This window comes from Podarcis tiliguerta, assembly GCF_965153285.1.
Source record: "Podarcis tiliguerta genome assembly, chromosome: 12".
In the NCBI taxonomy this organism is placed as follows: domain Eukaryota; kingdom Metazoa; phylum Chordata; class Lepidosauria; order Squamata; family Lacertidae; genus Podarcis; species Podarcis tiliguerta.
In genome coordinates, this window is record NC_139545.1 from 23,036,082 (window position 1) to 23,055,627 (window position 19,546).

General features: G+C 43.6%; 1 protein-coding gene across 1 annotated transcript in view; it reads right to left on the minus strand.

Moving 5' to 3' along the window:
* The window catches only part of CHN2 (chimerin 2), a 152,344-nt gene extending 132,798 nt beyond the window's left edge, over window positions 1-19,546 (minus strand). The window contains exon 1 of the mRNA XM_083405067.1: window positions 18,737-19,546. Within this exon, the coding sequence (XP_083261193.1) occupies window positions 18,737-18,785 (49 nt within the window). The 5' untranslated portion in view covers window positions 18,786-19,546. The remainder of the gene's footprint in view (window positions 1-18,736) is intronic.

Here is a 19,546-nt window from a genome sequence, read left to right on the forward strand (position 1 = left end):
TCCATGGTGGCAAGATGTCAAGGCAAGCTGTTGGTGGCAGCAGCAGCAACAACAACAACAACAACATGGATGCCTCTGAGCGAGCAACTTTATCCAACAAAGGCTGGAGTTGAGCTAAAGCAGGGGTGTCAAACTCAAATTCACCGGGGGCCGCATCAGCAGTTTGGTCACCCTCAAAGGGCTGGTTCGAGTTCGAGTGTCTTCAAAGCCCATGACACCTTTAACAGCTGGATTAAGTAATGCAAAGCTTCTGGCTCATGGAACACTACACCTTGATTTCATTTGAATACATATATGAACATAAAAATTGTTTCCTGCTTGGCTTGGTGTTTAAGTTACACAAGATGTGCAGGTTTTAATTTTTCTCATTCCCCAATTTTTAATCGAGCATTTGTTTGGATTTCCCCCCCTTTGCTACCTACCCTAAACCTTTGAGGAGGGTGGGAACTGATGGCCGGACCCTGTAATAACATTGAGGGAAAAATTGCATGATGTGTAAATACCCTAAAAAATAAACCAATTCCTTATCAGCTTTCCCCCCATATATAAATTTTTGCAACGCACACCCTGCGGAAGCCGCGCCTGACGTTATTTACAAAACATGCACTTGCGTATCGAATTTGCTTTTGAATCACGAATCCCCAGAGGCGGAGGATGCTGTTCATTGGGCAGCGCGGAAACGCGCCTAAAGAAATAAATAAAGAAAAGCAAAGCAAAAGCACGCCGCCCCGAGTATTCACAGGGCGCGCTCCCGAAACACAAGCGCGCTCTCGGTCTCCCTCTCTCCAACGCACGCGAAGCCGGCTCTGCCCTTCTCCGCGTTCCACCTCGCGCAGGCGCGCTGCACTCCCGCCAGGACTTATTTCACCCCGGCGAGCCCGAAAAGAAGTTGCGAGCAGCAGCAGCGGCCTCCCATATCCAACCCCGCCCTCGCCGTGTCAAATAAGTCTCAGCTAGGTAGCTGGAGGAGGGGGAGGCCTGCGCCTGCCCCTGCGCAGAAGGGACCCGAGGCGCCCTGCGCGCGCACCGCAGCCCAAGCTTCCCTCACAGATATATATATAGACCAGACTACACGGGCCACATGACGAGGTCTGGCGGGCCGGATTCGGCCCGCGGGCCTTGTGTTTGACACCCGTGAGCTAAAGCATTATGGGTTTCTTCAGTTCAGCATTCCCGAAGCTGAATACTGGGGATCTTAAAAGACCAACCTCCTGGTCGAAAGTCTAACACTCCTTCCCCTTTCTGTGGACTTTGACCTGGTGTACTCCCTGCTCCATTGTTGCGTGGAGACAATCAATTCCTCTGATGAGTCAGGCTCAGGAGACAACATCTGTGGAGGATGGAGCAGCCCTGGACTCTGAGCTTGAGGCTGGGCCTCTGGGCAACAGCAAACTCACAGAATGCAAATGCAGACATGCTTCCTTAGACACTAGTGCACGTATGTTTGGGTGCTTTAATGAGGGTGCAACTCCCTGTACATTAGGGTTACCAGACGTCCCTGTTTCCCGGGGACAGTCCCCGGATTTGCGAATAAGTCCCAGGACAAATTCCATCCCCGGATTTCATCTAATGTCCCCAGGAAATGCAGCAGAAGCAGTCTCAGCAACCCCAGCAGCTGGCTCTGGCTGGCTTCCGGAGCTGCTCGGAAGTCCCCATATGATGGTGGGGCAGGGGCTCTAAGATGCAGCTTCTGGGCTGCCTCCGCCTTCCCTGACCCCAGCAACTAAGCTGTGAAGGGAGGCTTCATGCTGCCTATTGGAGCAGCCTCCCAACTTCTACTTGCGTGCAAGCAGGATCGGGGCGGGGATCTCTCAGCTGTGAAGAGAGGCTTCACGCTGCCTTTCAGAGCTTGCGTGCAAGCAGGAGGGGGCAGGGATCTCTCAGTTAAGCAACAGGAAGCCTCCCTTCCCAGTTGAGGGATCCCCGCCCCTCCTGCTTGCACGCAAGTAGGAATGGGATTGGGGCTGCTCTGATGGGAAGGGAGGCATCTCCCTGCCCCCTCCTGCTTGCATGCAAGTAGGAGTTGGGTTGGGGCTGCTCTGAAAGGCAACTGCCCAAGCCTCACCACCACTGCTCTCGGCCCTCCTTCCATGCCTGACTCATCGCGCACCGCTCCGCCACCCCTACCACCGAAGAACCAACAACTCAGGGGCTCATGGAGAAAGGAGATAGAAGCCCCAGAGGAAGGGAAAACGTGGCCGTTGAGGTCAAGGTGGTGGCCGCCCCTCTGCCACCGCCATTGCTGCAGCATCAACGTCCCAAATGTGTATTTCTTTCTTATTTATTTATTTATTTATTTGTGGTGTCTCCAGATTCATTGGAAAAAATCTAGTAACCTTACTGTACATTGGTATTTAAGGATGAAGACCTGTTATTCACGTTGTGCTTGATGTAGAAAAAAAAACCCCCACTGGAAATTAGTGTATTTCTACCAAATGCAAATACCATTGTAGAAGTAAAGTAAAGTGGCAACTTAGCGCTATTTACAGGTAGGTAGCCATGCTGGTCTGCCGTAGTCAAAACAAAATAAAAAAATTCCTTCCAGTAGCACCTTAGAGACCAACTAAGTTTGTTATTGGTATGAGCTTTCGTGTGTTATTTTTTTTCAGGCAAATAGATCTACTGCCATTATCTGCGCTTTCCCAGGTATGTACCTTCATTTTAGGATTTTATTCCTGGCGCCATGACAGTAATTTTACTATCTTCTCATCTCTTCCCAAATAGTTGGAGCTCCTTGGGCCTGAACTTTCTTACAATAAAATTAAGAACATGTAAAAATTTGTGCGAAATTCTCGCACGAACATGCAATTTAGCAGTTGTGCTGTATTTATATTGCATTTATAAGAGCATCAGCAAAAAATATAATTTCGAAAAAAACTTCCACCACATTGCTTTTATTAGAAATGCATCCCTAATTCCATACATTCAGTCATTAATGTAACCTACTGCTAATTATTGTTCCTCTAATGACTATTTGGCAGTACTATTCTGAATCACCTCCCAGGCATTACTGACATCCAGCTACACGTGAAAAACCTTGTACTGTTATAAAGTGTTTATTCCTAAATGGTTCTCATCTCCTATGACATATTTTTAAATATGACTGAACAAATGGATATGGGGCTTCGAAATGTCACTGGGTTAATTATTATTTTTTGGCATCCACAATATACGGAAGGTTAGTGTCTATGGCTGTTTAGCCACGATGGCTGTTCTAGCGAAGGAAACATACTGCCTCTCAGAAAAGGGTGCATGCATAGAAGAGCATAAACATAAGGAAAATCTGCTGGATTCGACCAATGGCCCATCTAATCCAGTATCCTGTTTGCACAGAGGCCAACCAGTTGCCTGTGGAAACTCTCCCCTTCTGCATTTTCCAGCAACTGGTGTTCATAAGCATACTATGCCTGGAGGCAGATCATAGCTTCCATCATGGGTAGTAGCCACTGACAGCCTTAACCTTCATGTATCTATCTAATCCTCTTTTAAATCCATCGTCGGGACTTCAAAGCACCTCACAGGCAGCAAGGTGCTGCTAAAATTAAAGGTTCACCCCTTTATTCCTCCTGTCCTTCGTGGGGGTCAGGGAGTAGCATGGCTAAAATGTTGTTATAGCAAGAGACTGGCGAAGAAGAAGGCAACTTGACACATATTCAGGAATGAATCAAAGCTAAGATAGATTTGGATTCATTTCAGGTTACATATTTTGCAATCTCTGTCTCTTTTCAACCCTATATGGCCAGCCTTAAATCCATTAATTGTGTGTCTGCTTTAAATCTTTCTGATTTTCCAGTACATCCAGCCTTCTCTTACAGCAAATGCTACAACAAATTTCTTCCTCTTACCCTTGCAATCATGACTGGATCCCAAGACAGAAGACAGAAGCTTCCTTTGACACAGACAAAAAAAAAGAATGCAGAACTTGGAAAAAACAACAAAAAACCATGAGACCAAGCCTGGCTACAAAAACAATTAAGGAAATCTTAGAATATATTCCCCACTAACATAGCAATGAAGCTGAATTACAACAAAGTTTTACGCAATAATTAGGGTGATGTTTTTATTAGAAGAGCTGTGAATCCTACACAGAATACAGAGTAGGATTAAAACCATGCCTACAAAAAAACACAAAAAACTCCCATTGTTCAACTTAATTGTCTGCAACTGACAGTGATAACAGAAGAAGAAAAAGTAGGCAGCAAGAATAGACTTTTATTTACATATGAAGTACCGTATAAAGCCTGAGAAAAAGAATTTGAAATCAGAACATGGCCAATAATTGAAAAACAGATTCAAGATAAGTAATGCTATTTTCAGGAACAGACTCTGAAAGCAACAAATGCTCTGGCAATGGTGAAGAATGAAACTGCACCTGCCATGTGTGTACAAGCGACAGGATAAAGCAGATTGTGTATGAAGCAGCCAAACCAGTACGAAAGATGGATTAAAATCGCATGTTCTTATGGCCATAAAAGAACAAGTGTATATCTGATGGCTAAGGATAGAATTGTTATCATTTAATTAGGAATTTTTAAAAGGAAACTGCACTACTATTTAAAATGTTGAGTAAACAGCCAAAGAGCCAGTTCGTACATTTTATAAAGTTGTTCAGATCTAGTAAAATGGAGATGTACGTACTTGTGATTCTTCCTCTGGAACTTAGCAATGTCAGAGAATTCTGACAAAAATGGAAATGGGAGCAGAAATTGCCAATCTTTGCTTATTCATCCCATGTCCAGAACAGAAATCAATCCAGCAAACACAATCAGCATTCAGTTTCAGTGCTGCTTGGAGTCCACAAACAATACACAATTGATTATTGAAATTAATTGACTTTGCATTGAAAGGAATGGTGTGGAATAACATAATGTTGCCTAACGGCTGGGCCGGCTCTGTCAAATAATATAGATAATATATCTCCAGGTGTCACTGACCATTAGCAATAATCTTTTATGAGTACCACACTTTGCTTTTCTTGGAAGAAAAGTGTGCCAAAGTGATTATCTTAGTAGCTATTACCCCACATGGCACAATCATAAATCAACAGAATCAGCTACAGCATTTTAAAAGCATATAACAAGCAAGGAACAAGTATTAGAATGCCCATCAGAAGGACAGCCTATGCCCTATGAGATGATGCTAGATGTTGTTCCAGATTGAATTGCTAAAGATCTGCATGCTTTGAAGTTTCAGCAAGCAGCTCTTCAGTGAAAATGGGTCGGTATAAATGTAAATTTAAAACAACTCAGAGCCCGAAGAAAGGATAGGAACACAATCACTGATACCACAAACACGAATGAACCATCAAGACTAAAACCTAAAATCTGCTATCTTCAAAATATTTTGAGGATGTACAGTGGTACCTCTAGTAACGGACTTGATCCAATCCGGGGTGCCATTCGCACCCCGAAAAGTCCGTAACTAGAGTGCTGCTTCTGCGCACACACGCAGCGCGATAGAGCGCTTCTGCACATGCGTGAAGCACGCAGAATGCTTCTGCGCATGCGCAAAGTGCGCAGAACACTTCTGTGCACACGGCAAAAGCCGGAAGTATACACTTCCGGGTTTGCCGCATTCGCAAGCCGAAAAGATGCAACATGAACCTAACATAACATGAGGTATGACACTAGTATGATTACATTAAAGGAATCACACCAGAGTTGTAACCATTTCCAGAAGGGTAAGAGCATGACTCTGCTGTAGCAAAAAATACCACCGGTCTTGTGATACCTAATTGATTTATTATGGCCTTTCGCTTTCATGAACCACAGTCCACTTCAACAGATGCTTCAAATGTCACTCTGAGTTAACAGGTGCATGTAACATGAATGTGCAATCATGGCTGTTCCTCAATAGCAGTCAGCGTGGTGGGGCACAACCACAGAGGCACCTACCCAACGTGAGTTTACCTGGATGAGCCTGGGGTGGCGTAGAGCAGCAGCAATTTTGGGGCTACATGTCCGTACCAGTGGAGACAGCTCTGTGCTCCTAGCAGTACATCTGCACAGGTCTAATCTTGCTGCCACTCTGCTCTTTCCCACCTCTGTCCAGGTAAATCGCAATGATGCCAGTGTCACGAGAGCAGCGGCACATCACTGGCAACTACTGATGCTCCTTAGAAATAAAATAAAAGAATCCAGATATGACTTTCTAAAATGCTGCACATGTCATAACTAAAGAAACTAACCACCAATTTTTTTTTTTTGGGGGGGGGTCCCAAGTCAGTATTGATGCTCTTAACTCAGGCAACAAATACCACTTAAATTAGAGAAAGCAACTTGAACTAAGGCATTGACCACAAAAGTGGGAGCCAAAAACACTTGGGATACATATGGCTTACGAGCAGCAGAAAAGCAAGCAAATCAATTAGGGTCTCTGTAGTTTAAATTCACCATCAGCAGAACAAAGAATTGTATAGATTGGCAAATACAACATCTTGAAAATGTAATGAGCTCAATACAGTTAAGATCAGGCACATTATTACCAACAAAAGTGGAGCAAATTACACCATATTATGTAATTCAAGTAATGGGGAACTGGTATTAATATGGAGACCTGTTCCTTGGTCAATGTTATATAAAAATAACCAAGCATAAGTCCAAGTATATTAAAATAACTTCTCTATCTCTCCACAGCTAGTCTCCATATCTCTTGGATTCGGCTGCAGATTTCCACAGATGATGTGCCTTCGAAGCAAACATCTATGAGAATGCAAATGCATTTTAAGCAATGTTTTAGATTTAACAAGATCCTTTCCAAAAGCGAAAGGTTTGTTAACCCAGTCGCATGTTGGATCCTTTTATAAGCTCCGGCTCCATATGGATCTTGCTATGGAGAAGCTGCAAAATAGTAGCCACACATCGCAAAAATCTGCCTTATCAGCTCTAAGAAGCTAGTCTCTTGCTGAACACCAAGTGCTGTCTTGAGGTGTGGATTATCAACAATGGCTTGTTCCTTTGTAAACAACAGCTACTCAACTGGCCCTGGGCAAACTCATTCCACATTTCCTCAGAAGTGGCTAACAGGTGCCCACTTGTGTAAGACTACCACAAAGCAAGCATCTCCAAAACTGACCAAGTGAAGCTTTGCTTAGTAGCTACAGTGTGAATCAGATATCTTATTTTTTTCAAATTTGGTTAAAGTTGTCAGGAAGGCTCAAAATACAGAATACTAACCATGTTTCTTATGCTACTTTCTGGGAACATAATCTGCCTCTTTCACTGGCACAAGCAACAGTAGATCTGAGGCACACCCGGTACCTGATTTTCCCATGGGATCTTAAACAAATGAGTCTGTTCTAGGCTTTGCTTTAAAAGCCCAGCTCATACAGTGTACACAATGAAGAGAGATATTGTACGGGACAGAAAGTCATAACAGTAATTATATTTATGAAGTGTCGTAACAAAAACTACTTTCAAGCCCGCATGTTTTGATGCTTAATTGGTTACAAACTGCTTCAATTACAGCAGGGCCAGCACTCCATATTCACAAAATAAGCTAAAAGGGACCCATACAAAGACAAGAGCTATTGTTCTACATTTTCAGTTGAAAGGAAGTATCTGGTATGAATCAAATACAACAAGCAATCTAAGAATTTAGGAGAGCCTCACACCACCAAATGTCTGAATAACCAGTAGGTACTAATATAGATGCTTTCTCACGTATCACAGAAGAAAAACAGTCTGAATACACTAATCTGGAAGTAAATTGCACTGAAAATCACCCACCTGTCCCTGAGGACCTATTAAAATTTGTGTTCAGTACAATGAGTAACACATGTAGCAGCCACTGATACAACCATAACCACCTGAAAGCAATGCCCATTGTAGTGAAGGTTGAGAACTGTGTTCCTACACTACAGTATAAAACTAGGGAACTTATTTAGAAAAAATACAACTTGAGATAAATAAATCTTGACTGCCACATGCTCCTCACCTGGGACAATTCCAGCTTGAATGCCTGATAAAAAAGAGGTCAGATCTCCTGTACTTTTAACAGCTGTGTAGAAAGAAAGAAAAATCCAGCAGGTGTAGCTCACATAACAAGCAACACTGTCTGAAATTCTCTCTTCTTCCAAAGTATTAAAAGTGTAGCAATTCTGTCCTCCTTTTCACCTTGCCACCTTAAAACCAGAGGGGACCTGACTCCCACCACTTTTTTGCATATATGCAAATGCCTTGAGAAATGTAAAGTAGAAATAGCATTTATTTATTTATTATAACCACCACAGAAAGAAAACAATTTCAATTTAAGAGCTGCCATCTTGTCCTAGCAGCACAGCGTATTTCATATGGTAAAACAGCTGAAATGAAAATAAAAAGGATGCCTTATTAAAGGACGGTGTTATCTTATATACTGGCCCAGTGTTTGTTCTCCAAGTTCTGACAGCATCAGGTCAAGAAGGTCTCTCAGCATACAAACAATCTCCTGTAAAATACTGACACCATGCATTTTAGACACATGACCTTCCCCCCTCCAACGTCACACACATTCAATTGCTACTGAACCCTAACACCATTTGATATGATTGCTTGGCAACCTATTTACTCTGAAAATACACTCCAAAATATTATATGTTGCGCTCTCCTTATTGTGGCATTAAATAAAACCAACATATCTTTGAAAAGTGATTTCCTTTGTTAAGCTGACATTTATTAAAGTGAGTTGTACTTTCCACTTCTCACGCTGTTTCTCAGTGGCTGAGTTCTAGAATTAAAAAAATATATACGTGGATTAGTAGAGTTAAGGAATCCAACTGGACTGATTCAAGGATCCCAGTTATACTCATTTAGAAGTAACGAATGTTTACTGTTAACTGGGTAACTACATTAACAAACCAGTGCTTAGGGTGATATACCACAAAGCCTAGTTAAACTAAAGAATGAGAAATATTGAAGATCAAAGTGTGAAATAGATAAAAAAAAATTAAGGTAGCAAGATAATGAAGCTATGAAATTTATATAGAAACCAAATTGTCAGTACTGTAATTAAAAAGCACTATCCTATCTTGACAAGTAATAACAAATAAAGGCAAGCATTTTTGCTACTCCTATATAGGTTGGTTCATGGGTAGGCAAACTAAGGCTTGGGGGCCGGATCTGACCCAATTGCCTTCTAAATCCGGCCTGCAGACAGTCCGGGAATCAACGTGTTTTTACATGAGTAGAATGTGTGCTTTTATTTAAAATGCATCTCTAGGTTATTTGTGGGGCCTGCCTGGTGTTTTTACATGAGTAGAATGTGTCCTTTTATTTAAAATGCATCTCTGGGTTATTTGTATGTTTCCACTTAACAGACTGTCTCCCCCCCCCCCCACCTTTCTCCAAGCCTGTGGTTTTGTGAAAGATTGTGCTTGTAAAGTAATTATTGCTATACTGTATCTTGTGCATTAACAACCCCCCAATGGATTTTACCATTTAAACACGAAACTTTTCAGAGTCCTACTTAGAGTTTAGACGTTATGTCCTTGGCTACTGGTGACTGCAGCTGGAACCTTTGTGGGGAAATTTGTTACATTTGTCTAAACAGCTAGTTTCATTTGGCTGCTCAGCAAACAACAGTGCTTGAGTGGATTTAATTTAATTAAGATTAATTTACTTATACGAATACATAATATTTACATAGTCTTTGTTCCTAATAAGCTTTGATGGTATTAAGGAATTAGCTTTCAAACTGCAATATTGGGAACTAAAAGCACAAAAAAGCAGACCCCCAAATTACCATGGAATAACTAGGCATCATGTCACTAAAGAAAATGCACCAAATCCCCAAGTTGGTAAGGTTCCAAGGAAATCCATACTGTACCAGGCATGTCCAACAGGTAGATTGTGATCTACTGGTAGATCACTGGACGTCTGTGGTAGATCACTGGTAGATAACTGGCTCAATAACTCTGGCTCTCCTAAAAAATGCTGAACACTTTTGCCCTGCACCCCCCAAAAAGGGGATAGATCGCTGCCAGTTTTTAACTCTGTGGGTAGATCACAGTCTCTTGGGAGTTGGCCACCCCTGGTATATACCATATCTGTGGATTCATATATACAGCTTGCAAAACAATTTGAAATGAGAGCAATTTGGGAAGCATGCAGAGGGAGAATTGACTTTCCTGAGTAACAAGTTGCCCTCAGCAAATCTGGGAGGTTTTCCAGGCCTGGAAGATTCTAGGCAATTGTGCCAGTGTTCTAGTTTAAAACTCCCTGTTCTTCTTTCCTTTGAACAGCGACCCTAATGGTGCAGAGAAGTGGAGCTCTGTGGAACAGCACTATTGTTATACAGCGGTACCTCGGTTTATGAACTTAATCTGTTCCGGAAGCCCGTTCTTAAACCGAAACCGTTCTTAAACCGAGGCGTGCTTTTCCTAATGAGGCCTCCCGCTGCCGATGCCCTTCCACCGTTCGGATTCCGTTCTTAAACCTAGGTAAAGTTCTCAAACTGGGACACTATTTCCGGTTTTGCGAAGTTTGTAAACCAAATTGTTCTTAAACTGGACTGTTCTTAAACCGAGGTACCACTGACAAAGAAAAAACCCTTCTTCTTGCTAGCCTGCCAAGTTGCCTAGTCTGGAATGGTCCTACACACAAACCCTTCACAGGGTTCCTGTCCCCATGGAGGGAGCCCTATGTGTGCACATCTGCCTGTATATAAAGGTAAAGGTAAAGGGACCCCTGACCATTAGGTCCAGTTGTGGCCAACTCTGGGGTTGCGGCGCTCATCTCGCTTTATTGGCCGAGGGAGCCAGCATACAGCTTCCGGGTCATGTGGCCAGCATGACTAAGCCGCTTCTGGCGAACCAGAGCAGCACACGGAAACGCCATTTACCTTCCCGCTGGAGTGGTACCTATTTATCTACTTGCACTTTTTGGGGTGCTTTCGAACTGCTAGGTTGGCATGAGCAGGGACCGAGCAACGGGAGCTCACGCCGTTGCGGGGATTCGAACCACGACCTTCTGATCGGCAAGTCCTAGGCTCTGTGGTTTAACCCACAGCGCCACCCGCGTCCCTACGTAGGCCCCTCTATATTGCCATCTTGTGAGTGGGGCTAGCTGCATGTGCTTGAAAGCCCCATCACACGTGTGGTACCTACAGATTCTGCATGCAGAGAACTACAGTGTTAAGATAGTTTTATACTACGGCCAGATCATGCATATATGTGTTTGTTTGTCGGTAAATGAAGCACCAATGAAAACGTCCATCTCAGCGCAATCACCTTTTCTCTGTTATGCTGCCGTTGTTTCATTAGGTTTTAAAATGATGACTGATGTGATTTTAAAGAATTATAGGTATTCTTTGGTATGGTTTGTTTGCTACAGTTTTTTTCAGCAGAATACACGGTGTAGATGTACTTGAAGGGAATAAATTTTTGAAAAAGCAATTATATTGTGGGTAGAGGAATTCCACGTTTTCTCTATAAGACAATTCCAAAACCACTTTTCACCTCTGCAGGCTGAACTTGTATTTCTCTTATCTTGAAGCTTTTTTCTAACATTGTGAATTGAAATGTTTTTTCAGAAATCTCTGGAAATGGATATAAGGAGCCAGGGGTCAGCAAACTTTTTCATCAGGGGGCCGGTCCACTGTTCCTGAGACCTTGTAGGGGGCCGGACTATATTTTGAAAAATAATAATGAATTCCTTTGCCCTACAAATACATTTTCCTGAGCCACACATATGTAGATCTATCACAATATCTGACCTGTGTTTTAAGTTGCCTCGTTTCATTACTTCATCGGTCTTTTGGCTAAAATCAAGGATAGTATTTGTTCTTACAAGTTGTTTCATTTTATGTAACATAGAAGGATTTCTAAAAAGAAAAGCCAAGTAACCACTAGGATTTGGCACCCACCGCAGAAGGCAAAGTAGTTTTGGGGAAAGAACTATTCAATCACGTTTTTCTTGGAAAAGCCAATTTGACTTCCAGAAACCCTTAGTTTCTATGTATTATGTAAACAGAGTATTCTTTTATTTTGCCCAAGGAATTTCCCATATTTCCACTGCTACCTCCCAGCTGAATTCAAAACTGTGTAGAAGCTCTCCGTAACAGCCCAAGAGGGGAACAGATGAAGAACTTTTGAATTAGGAATGACCCATTTGGTACTCGGCAAGGAGTCAGCCAGGAAATCCTGCTGAAAACCAACCTGCACATTTGCCAGCCTTCTCCAGCTTAGTGCTCTGCAGCTGATGTTGGACTCCAAGTCCCATCAGCCCCAGCTAGCCCTGCCAATGGTCAGAGACGATGCAAGTTAGAGTCCAAAACATCTGGTTGGGGAATCCTGATCTAGCCTACTCTGCCAGTGGTTCTCCACAATTTCTAACAGCAGGCTTTCCAAATCGCATTCTACCTGTTTCTTCGAACTGGAAATAACAGCAACTGAATCTGGGGCCTTCTGCACCCAAACTACAACTTCTGCCATTGATATATTGTTCCTTCTCTTAAGCACATTAGCCAACTGAGACTTCTATTGCCCAAAGGCACAAGCCAGCCTCTCAAGGGCACTTACTAGATTGGTATTACTTCCTAATCAGCATAGTGGGTTTGCCCAAGCCCAGGTTTCCTCAACCTAGGCCCTCCAGATGTTTTGAGACTACAACCCCCATCATCCCTGACCATTGGTCCTGCTAGCTAGGGATCATGGGAGTTGTAGGCCAAAAACATCTGGAGGGCTGAGGTTGAGGAAGCCTGCCCAAGCCTATTTGCTTCAGAAAGCGCAAGAATTATTAGAATAGGAACTCTACCTGCATAGTTTGTGACATCCTAACGTCAAGAAGATCTGTAGATTCTTAACTTCAAGAAGATTTGCAGAATATAAAGTTTTATTAAGAATAAGATAAGTGCATGTATACTGCTGTTAGAGACTTAAGGGAACTTCCTGGTATACTACCCTGTAAGAGGGCAGGTACTTTCTCAGTAATTAATCCCAGCTCACCACTGGGGATCCTGACAACAGGTTGTAACAAACAGTGGTTCATAACTGTGGCCACCCTTCCAGGGGTCTCACCCTTCACATTGCCACAGGCAGACCTTAAGCACAATTTCAAATCTGGCCTCCCACCACCAGCACCAGCAGCAGCACCTCATAACAGGGGAAAGACCTATATACCAGGTACAGTTCAGATAATACTTGTATTCCTTTATTTTCACATGCTAATTTCATGCACAGCTTGTATATTAGCTTATCTAAAATGGGAAGACCCGTTTAACCTTCTCATACAGATGAGGGTTTCTGGGGACCTGGAGCATACAGATGGCTCTAGAGATATCACACGGCACCAAAACATCATTGTTCTTAAACATGCATGTAATGTCCCAACTAAATCCTTAAAAGTTCAGGTGTAATAGAGCTTCGCTTGAGCCTGGTCTTTCACTCTAGTCATCATAGTTTAGCTGAAAACTCATGGCATGTGCTAAGGGGTCAGCAAACTTTTTCAGCAGGGGGCCGGTCCACTGTCCCTCAGACTTTGTGGGGGGCTGGACTATATTGGGGGGGGGGGATGAACGAATTCCTATGCCCCACAAATAACCCAGAGATGCATTTTAAATAAAAGGACACATTCTGCTCATGTAAAAACATGCTGATTCCCAGCTCATATCACATGCCATGAAAAATGTCCTTAGTCTTGCCAATCTATCACAAAAGTTATTAGTGCCAAGAAATGCATGTTAGTATGTGTGTATCTTTCTAGATTTATACCTTAAAATGAAACTTTTTTTAAAAAACAATTTTTCTCTACATGGATCATACCCCCCCAACTGTCCCGATTTAAGTGGAACAGCCCATTTTGGGGGCTGTACTCTCGTGCAAGTCACATGACTCACGCGGGAGCACAGTCCCGAAAGGCGAGCACCCCGACTTTAGCATTGGGCAAGTGGGAAGATATGGGATATGTTCCTACCGTCAGTGAAAGGGGCCGGGGTTGTGCCTTTACACTGCAGCTAGAACATCGGCACAAGCCACTGTTCCTGTGCAGCAGGTCACAGGATCAGGCAAAATGCTGAACCGCTTCTAGCACAGCTACCAGAGAAAAAATTCCTAACCCAAACCATATCTAGTAGCGCACAATTTTTCACCTGATTGCTCAGGCCTTTCATCTATGCAATGCATGCTAGCTATAAATACATCAAGTGGAAGACAGAATAATTTCATGCCTTTTGGAATTACAAAAAGGAGAATCAAAATGATAACTGATAGATAGGTGACAGCGTAGATGCCTCCATCGCTGAGCGGATTCCTCCCTCTCAAGAATAATTTGGAAAGTGTTTAGGTGTGATTAAAATGGCATTTGGAATTATAAGAGTAGGTAATAAACGTATGCAGGTGTAGATTACCTTTGTGTCTATTATGTCTTATACATTCCAAACAAGTTTTTAATTAAGCACGCTCAGAATTAAAGAATCCTGCCTTGTAATTTGCCACTTTTTGCCTAGGACTAGTTGTACTTGTGCTCTGGCAAGCACCCAAAGGGCAAAACTACCCAAGCTTGTCAGGATCAAGCCCACAGCAAGTGTTGAACTGATATCCTGAGGAATGTGAAATAGGTATGTGAAGAAACTGGGGCATTTCAGAGACCAGTTGTGCCAGCTGATCTCTTTAGGGAAGATTGAGCAGTTGCCTAATATTTCTAAAAGCTTCCAGGCCAGTCTTGGTTGCTCATTTCAGCAAGAGGGTCACGTCCAGACAACCTATTGAACGTTCATCCCGATTTGTTTGCAGTGAGGTTAGACAAGGTCACACGATGCGACCGTTATTCCACACTTTAGTGTACATTTTCCCATCACATTCCCTATCGCAAATAGTCCAGTAATTCTGAGAAGCAGGTTTGTTGCACAAAAACTCCACATCAATTTCAATTGCCCAATCTGCATTCGATTGCCAGCACCAAGTCAAAGAGAATCTGCATGAATGCTATTCTGTCTGGTCTGCTGCCCTGAGTACTCTGCTTTTCACCTACCATACACTTTAGTAGGTGCAGCCTGCTTTTTACCTACCATTCAGAAAGCGTATCTAATTATTCCGAACCAAAAAGAATCCACTATATTGTTTCATTTTATTTCAATTATAAATATATGGCTTGGTCTTTGAGGCACAGTTTGCAGCTTTTGGGGGGAGTTGGTGTGCCAATATTTCACCCTAGTTCTCCTACTGCTTTTTAAATCAACGCTCCTTGAATGGCGCATGAATGACCCCCATCTATCAAAGCAGGAGTAAGAACAGTAACAGTCGTATTTTATATTGATTCTGTACTTAGTTCATAGAAAATGTGTCCTTTGCAAGAAGCAGAACGTCTTAAGATGGAAAGTCAAATGAGAAGAAATAATTATATATAATCTGCAAAATTATTCTTCTTAAACCCAACTATGCTCTGGCTGTTCATTTTTAAAAACTGGACTATGTAGTTAGATGCTATTAGAAAATGCTCAGAAACTTGCTGAGTTCTGAGAAATAAAAACCACAGACAGCCAAAATGCAGCTGCATGAAGTCAAATACGCTGGACCCACATATACTGGAAACATCACTTAAGGGAAAAAATACTGACATTTTTACTGAAAAGTATATGAAACAGATATGGTGGTTACATCTTTTATTGGACGTACTTCTGTTTGAGTAAAGATACACTCTAAAATGAGGAATAACACCCCATCAGACATGAAACAACACAGAGCTTAAAACTGAGGCATAGCGAGGAATACAAATGCGTTGCATTTAAGAGCAGAAATGCAGGGGGAATATTTAAAATATTTACAAATGGGAATAAGAATGTCTTGTGACATTAAGCTCTTGAACACTTAGTTAATCCTTCATATGCCAGAGCATGATATAATTACACCAGTCCTTGAGCCCTATGGTACTATATAAACCATAAGAGCATTTTAATTTAAACATCATAAAGATGCCAAGATTCCCCCCCCCCCAAAGATTTGATTCCTCTCAACTCATCTTATCCCATGCTGCCCCACCTCTTCCAGCTTCCAAGCTGAATATGTATGGTACTCAGTATGCCTCCAGATGGCTACTCTTTTGTGGTGATTTACATGCATAGAATCATTGAATAGGAGAGTTGGAAGGGACCACCAGGGTCATCTAGTCCAACTGCCTAGATTGCAGAAATCTTTCTGCCCAATATGGGGCTCGAACCCACAACCCTGATATTAAGCCTCTCATGCTCTGCTATCCTGCAGGCACTCAGCGGAAATGTAGGTATATGCAAATAGTGCTCTGTAACCCTAGGGCAACAAATCCACTTTAAAAAAAAGAAAAGAACTATTGCAGTTAGGAAAGTGATGGAAAACTGCACTGAAAAGTGAGGGATGAATGGATGAACATGGAGATGTGCAACTTCCCCCATTCTTGCCCCACCAGCAAGTCAGGATGCATGCTCACTGTCAAATAACTGCACCCTAAACAAACTGAAAGCAATGCTCAATAAAGACCAGACATAATCTAACTACCATGTAAGCGTTGTTCGAGCAAAACAGGAAGAATGCTGACTAAATAGGTCATCTGGAGGAGACCTGAGCGCTTCTTTTTTTCCAGTTCTACAGCATTACCCATTTCCCTCATTTTACTGTGAATTATCTTAATCTGTCTTTTGATATATAGGCACATAAGGAAGCCTTCTGAGTAATGTAGATTAGTGGCAAGAGTATACTATCTGCATGAACTGGACCACAGGTTTAGTCAACATAGGAAATGCCGAAGTACAGTGGTACCTCGGGTTAAATACTTAATTCGTTCCAGAGCTCCATTCTTTACCTGAAACTGTTCTTAACCTGAAGCACCACTTTAGCTAATGGGGCCTCCCGCTGCTGCCGGAGCACGATTTCTGTTCTCATCCTGAAGCAAAGTTCTTAATCCGAGGTACTATTTCTGGGTTAGCAGAGTCTGTAACTTGAAGCGTCTGTAACCTGAAGCATATGTAACCCGAGGTACCACTGTACCTCATGAGTGTCCATTGGTCTAACTCTGTGTAAGACTGTCCTGTTTATTCTATTCTTTAAAAAAGCTATTGAGAAAAGAATGGAGATTGCGCATAACTGCTAAACTTAATCATATACGAACTATCTACTTTATCTGGGTTCAGACATATCAAAAATTAGATACCGGCTTTCAGCTTTTGAAGTCCTGACCTCCAGTATAAGATGCAGGTTCTGAAGTTCTGGTTCATGTGAAACGTGAACTTCGGCATTTTAAAAATATGTATTTTGGACTCACCACAGAAATTTGAGCTTCTCTTGATTCAAGAATGTGTTACCTCTCCCCACGTGAATCTCACAATTTTAATGTGCAAGATTCATCACATGTTAGAGTGCTAGGTTTTTTAATTTCACAAAACAGCATTCAGTGAGAACCTGACTAATGGGCTTTTAAGCAAGCTGTTCTCAGGTGATGACTGCTTACAGCTTCATCTTGCCAAAAACACCATTCCAATTCTTGTCCTCATAAACATACACACTGAAGTTTTCTACTACAGCTTTAATGAAGGAAACACTTGTGTCTAATTTTATTAACGAAAAGAAAAGCTTTCAAGAAGGTGACAGAATTCTTTACTGAACATTTACAGTGGGCGTATTCAGCAGAAATAGAAAACCTTTAACTTAGGCTCCAATCCTAAACACACTTACAATGCACACACTCAATGGATGCAATGCGACTACTTTCCATGTAAGGAATTGCATTGTGCAGCTGCAATCCTACGTACACTTAGTAGAGAATAAGTCTATTGAAATCAGTAGGACTGAATAAACAAGCATAGGAATGGTTGCCCACCTTTTGTTTTGGGGGAAAGCATTTGCAAACTGTCTGGTTTGATAACATCACTCTCAAATCTATTCACGAAACTCCGAAGTTACAGTAAATAATGGAATAATAAGAACCTTGATGCAGCTTGACTTGCCTTCCTCCATATTTGAGAAGCACTGTTTTCCATGTTGATTGCTACTAGCTCACCTCCCAAATAATGTAAGCAAGAAATTGCCACACATCACCTATGAGTTTGGCTCAGCCCTGCCTTACCATCACACACACTAATCCACCTATGTCAGAAAATGAAGAAGAATGTAAAAGTGGGTTGCAACTGCTTGCTCCATAGGACTTGGTAACTGAACAGGTGTAATCACACTTGGGAGGAACTGCTCAGCCAAGCACAGATATTTTTAGAAACTGCTGGTGTTCCGAGCAATGACGAGAGAATGGCTTTATTCAAAATAGTCATACTCCAAGTAGTGAAGTTGAAATCAATGGGCTTCAGTCACGTCCATTCATTTCAAGGTGTCTACTCTGAATAGGACCACCAACGTGATTTTATTCATCTTCCTGCTTGAGCAGGGTGTGAATGTGTTAGGTATCAGAGGTTTAACGCCGGCATCTTCCACCCACCCACACCCGCCCGAACGATTTACGGATCGAATCGTAACTGTCAGGTTGGGTTCAGCAACCTCTTGCAAACCAGGGATACAACCATCGACGGACACAAAAAATGGATTTAGGATGCTGCACTTTCCCACATCTATGCAGGAAAGCACGCACCTCACCTGCTCTTTTCTGTTACTCCTCCTGCCCTTTTGCATGCAAAGTGGAAGAAAGGAAAGGAAAATAACTTGGTGCCGAAGAGATCCTCCTCGCAGCCAGGTCCGTCCATCTAACATAAATAAACAGCATTCCGGAAGGCTGGGAGGTAATCAGGAGGCAAATCCTGCCGTAAGGGGGGATTTAATTATCTCTCTCTTTTCTTTTTAACTTACCGGAGGAAACCGAGGAGCCCGACAAACTGGAGTTGCTGGAGGTGGCCATCCTCTTCCTCTTGGGTTCCTTAGTGACTAGCCCAGGTGCTGCTACTGCTGCTGCTGCTCTCCGGCTGCCGCCCCCGACCCATTGCAAAGTGCCGGAGCCGCGCTGAGCAAAGCAGCAGCAGCAACAGCACCCGCTACTGCTGCTGCTGCCGCTGCTGGCACCGGGGCTCGCCTTGCCGCCCAGCCAAACAACGTGCTGCTGCTGCCGCCGCTCCGCTCGCGCCCCTTTCAGCCTCCGCGAGGCGGTGGAGAAGCCGCCCGGGCTGCCCGGCGAAGGGCCCCGCGCTGCGTCCAGTTCCTTTCTCTCCGCCGGAGAGGAGGAGGAGGAGAGGAGAGACTCTGGAGCCGCCCCGCCAGCTCCCTGCCTTCGCCTTTCCCCCTTCCCTCCCTCCGCCGGAGCGCCTCACTCTTGACAAGCGAGAGAGCGGCTCCACCTCCTCCTCCTCCGCCGCCGCCTCAGCTCCCCTCACTCGCGCGCGCACACAAAGGAAGCGGCGGAGAGGCGCACGGGATGCGGGCTGCTGCTCAGGGCGGGCTACTGAGGGCGCCCAGCCCCAGGCGGGAAAACAAGGCGAGCGGCCGAGCGCTTGCAAGCGGGCACCGGCAGGGCGCCGCTCCTTCCATGTGCCAAGGCTGGTCCAGCTTCGGGAAGCCGAGGCTGCCGGTCGCGCCGCCTCCGGGCGGGGGGCGGGGAGGGGCGGACGGGGGGTGGGTGGGGAGGCTAAGCCCGAGGAGGCGCTTCCCCAGGCGGCTGGCGCTGGT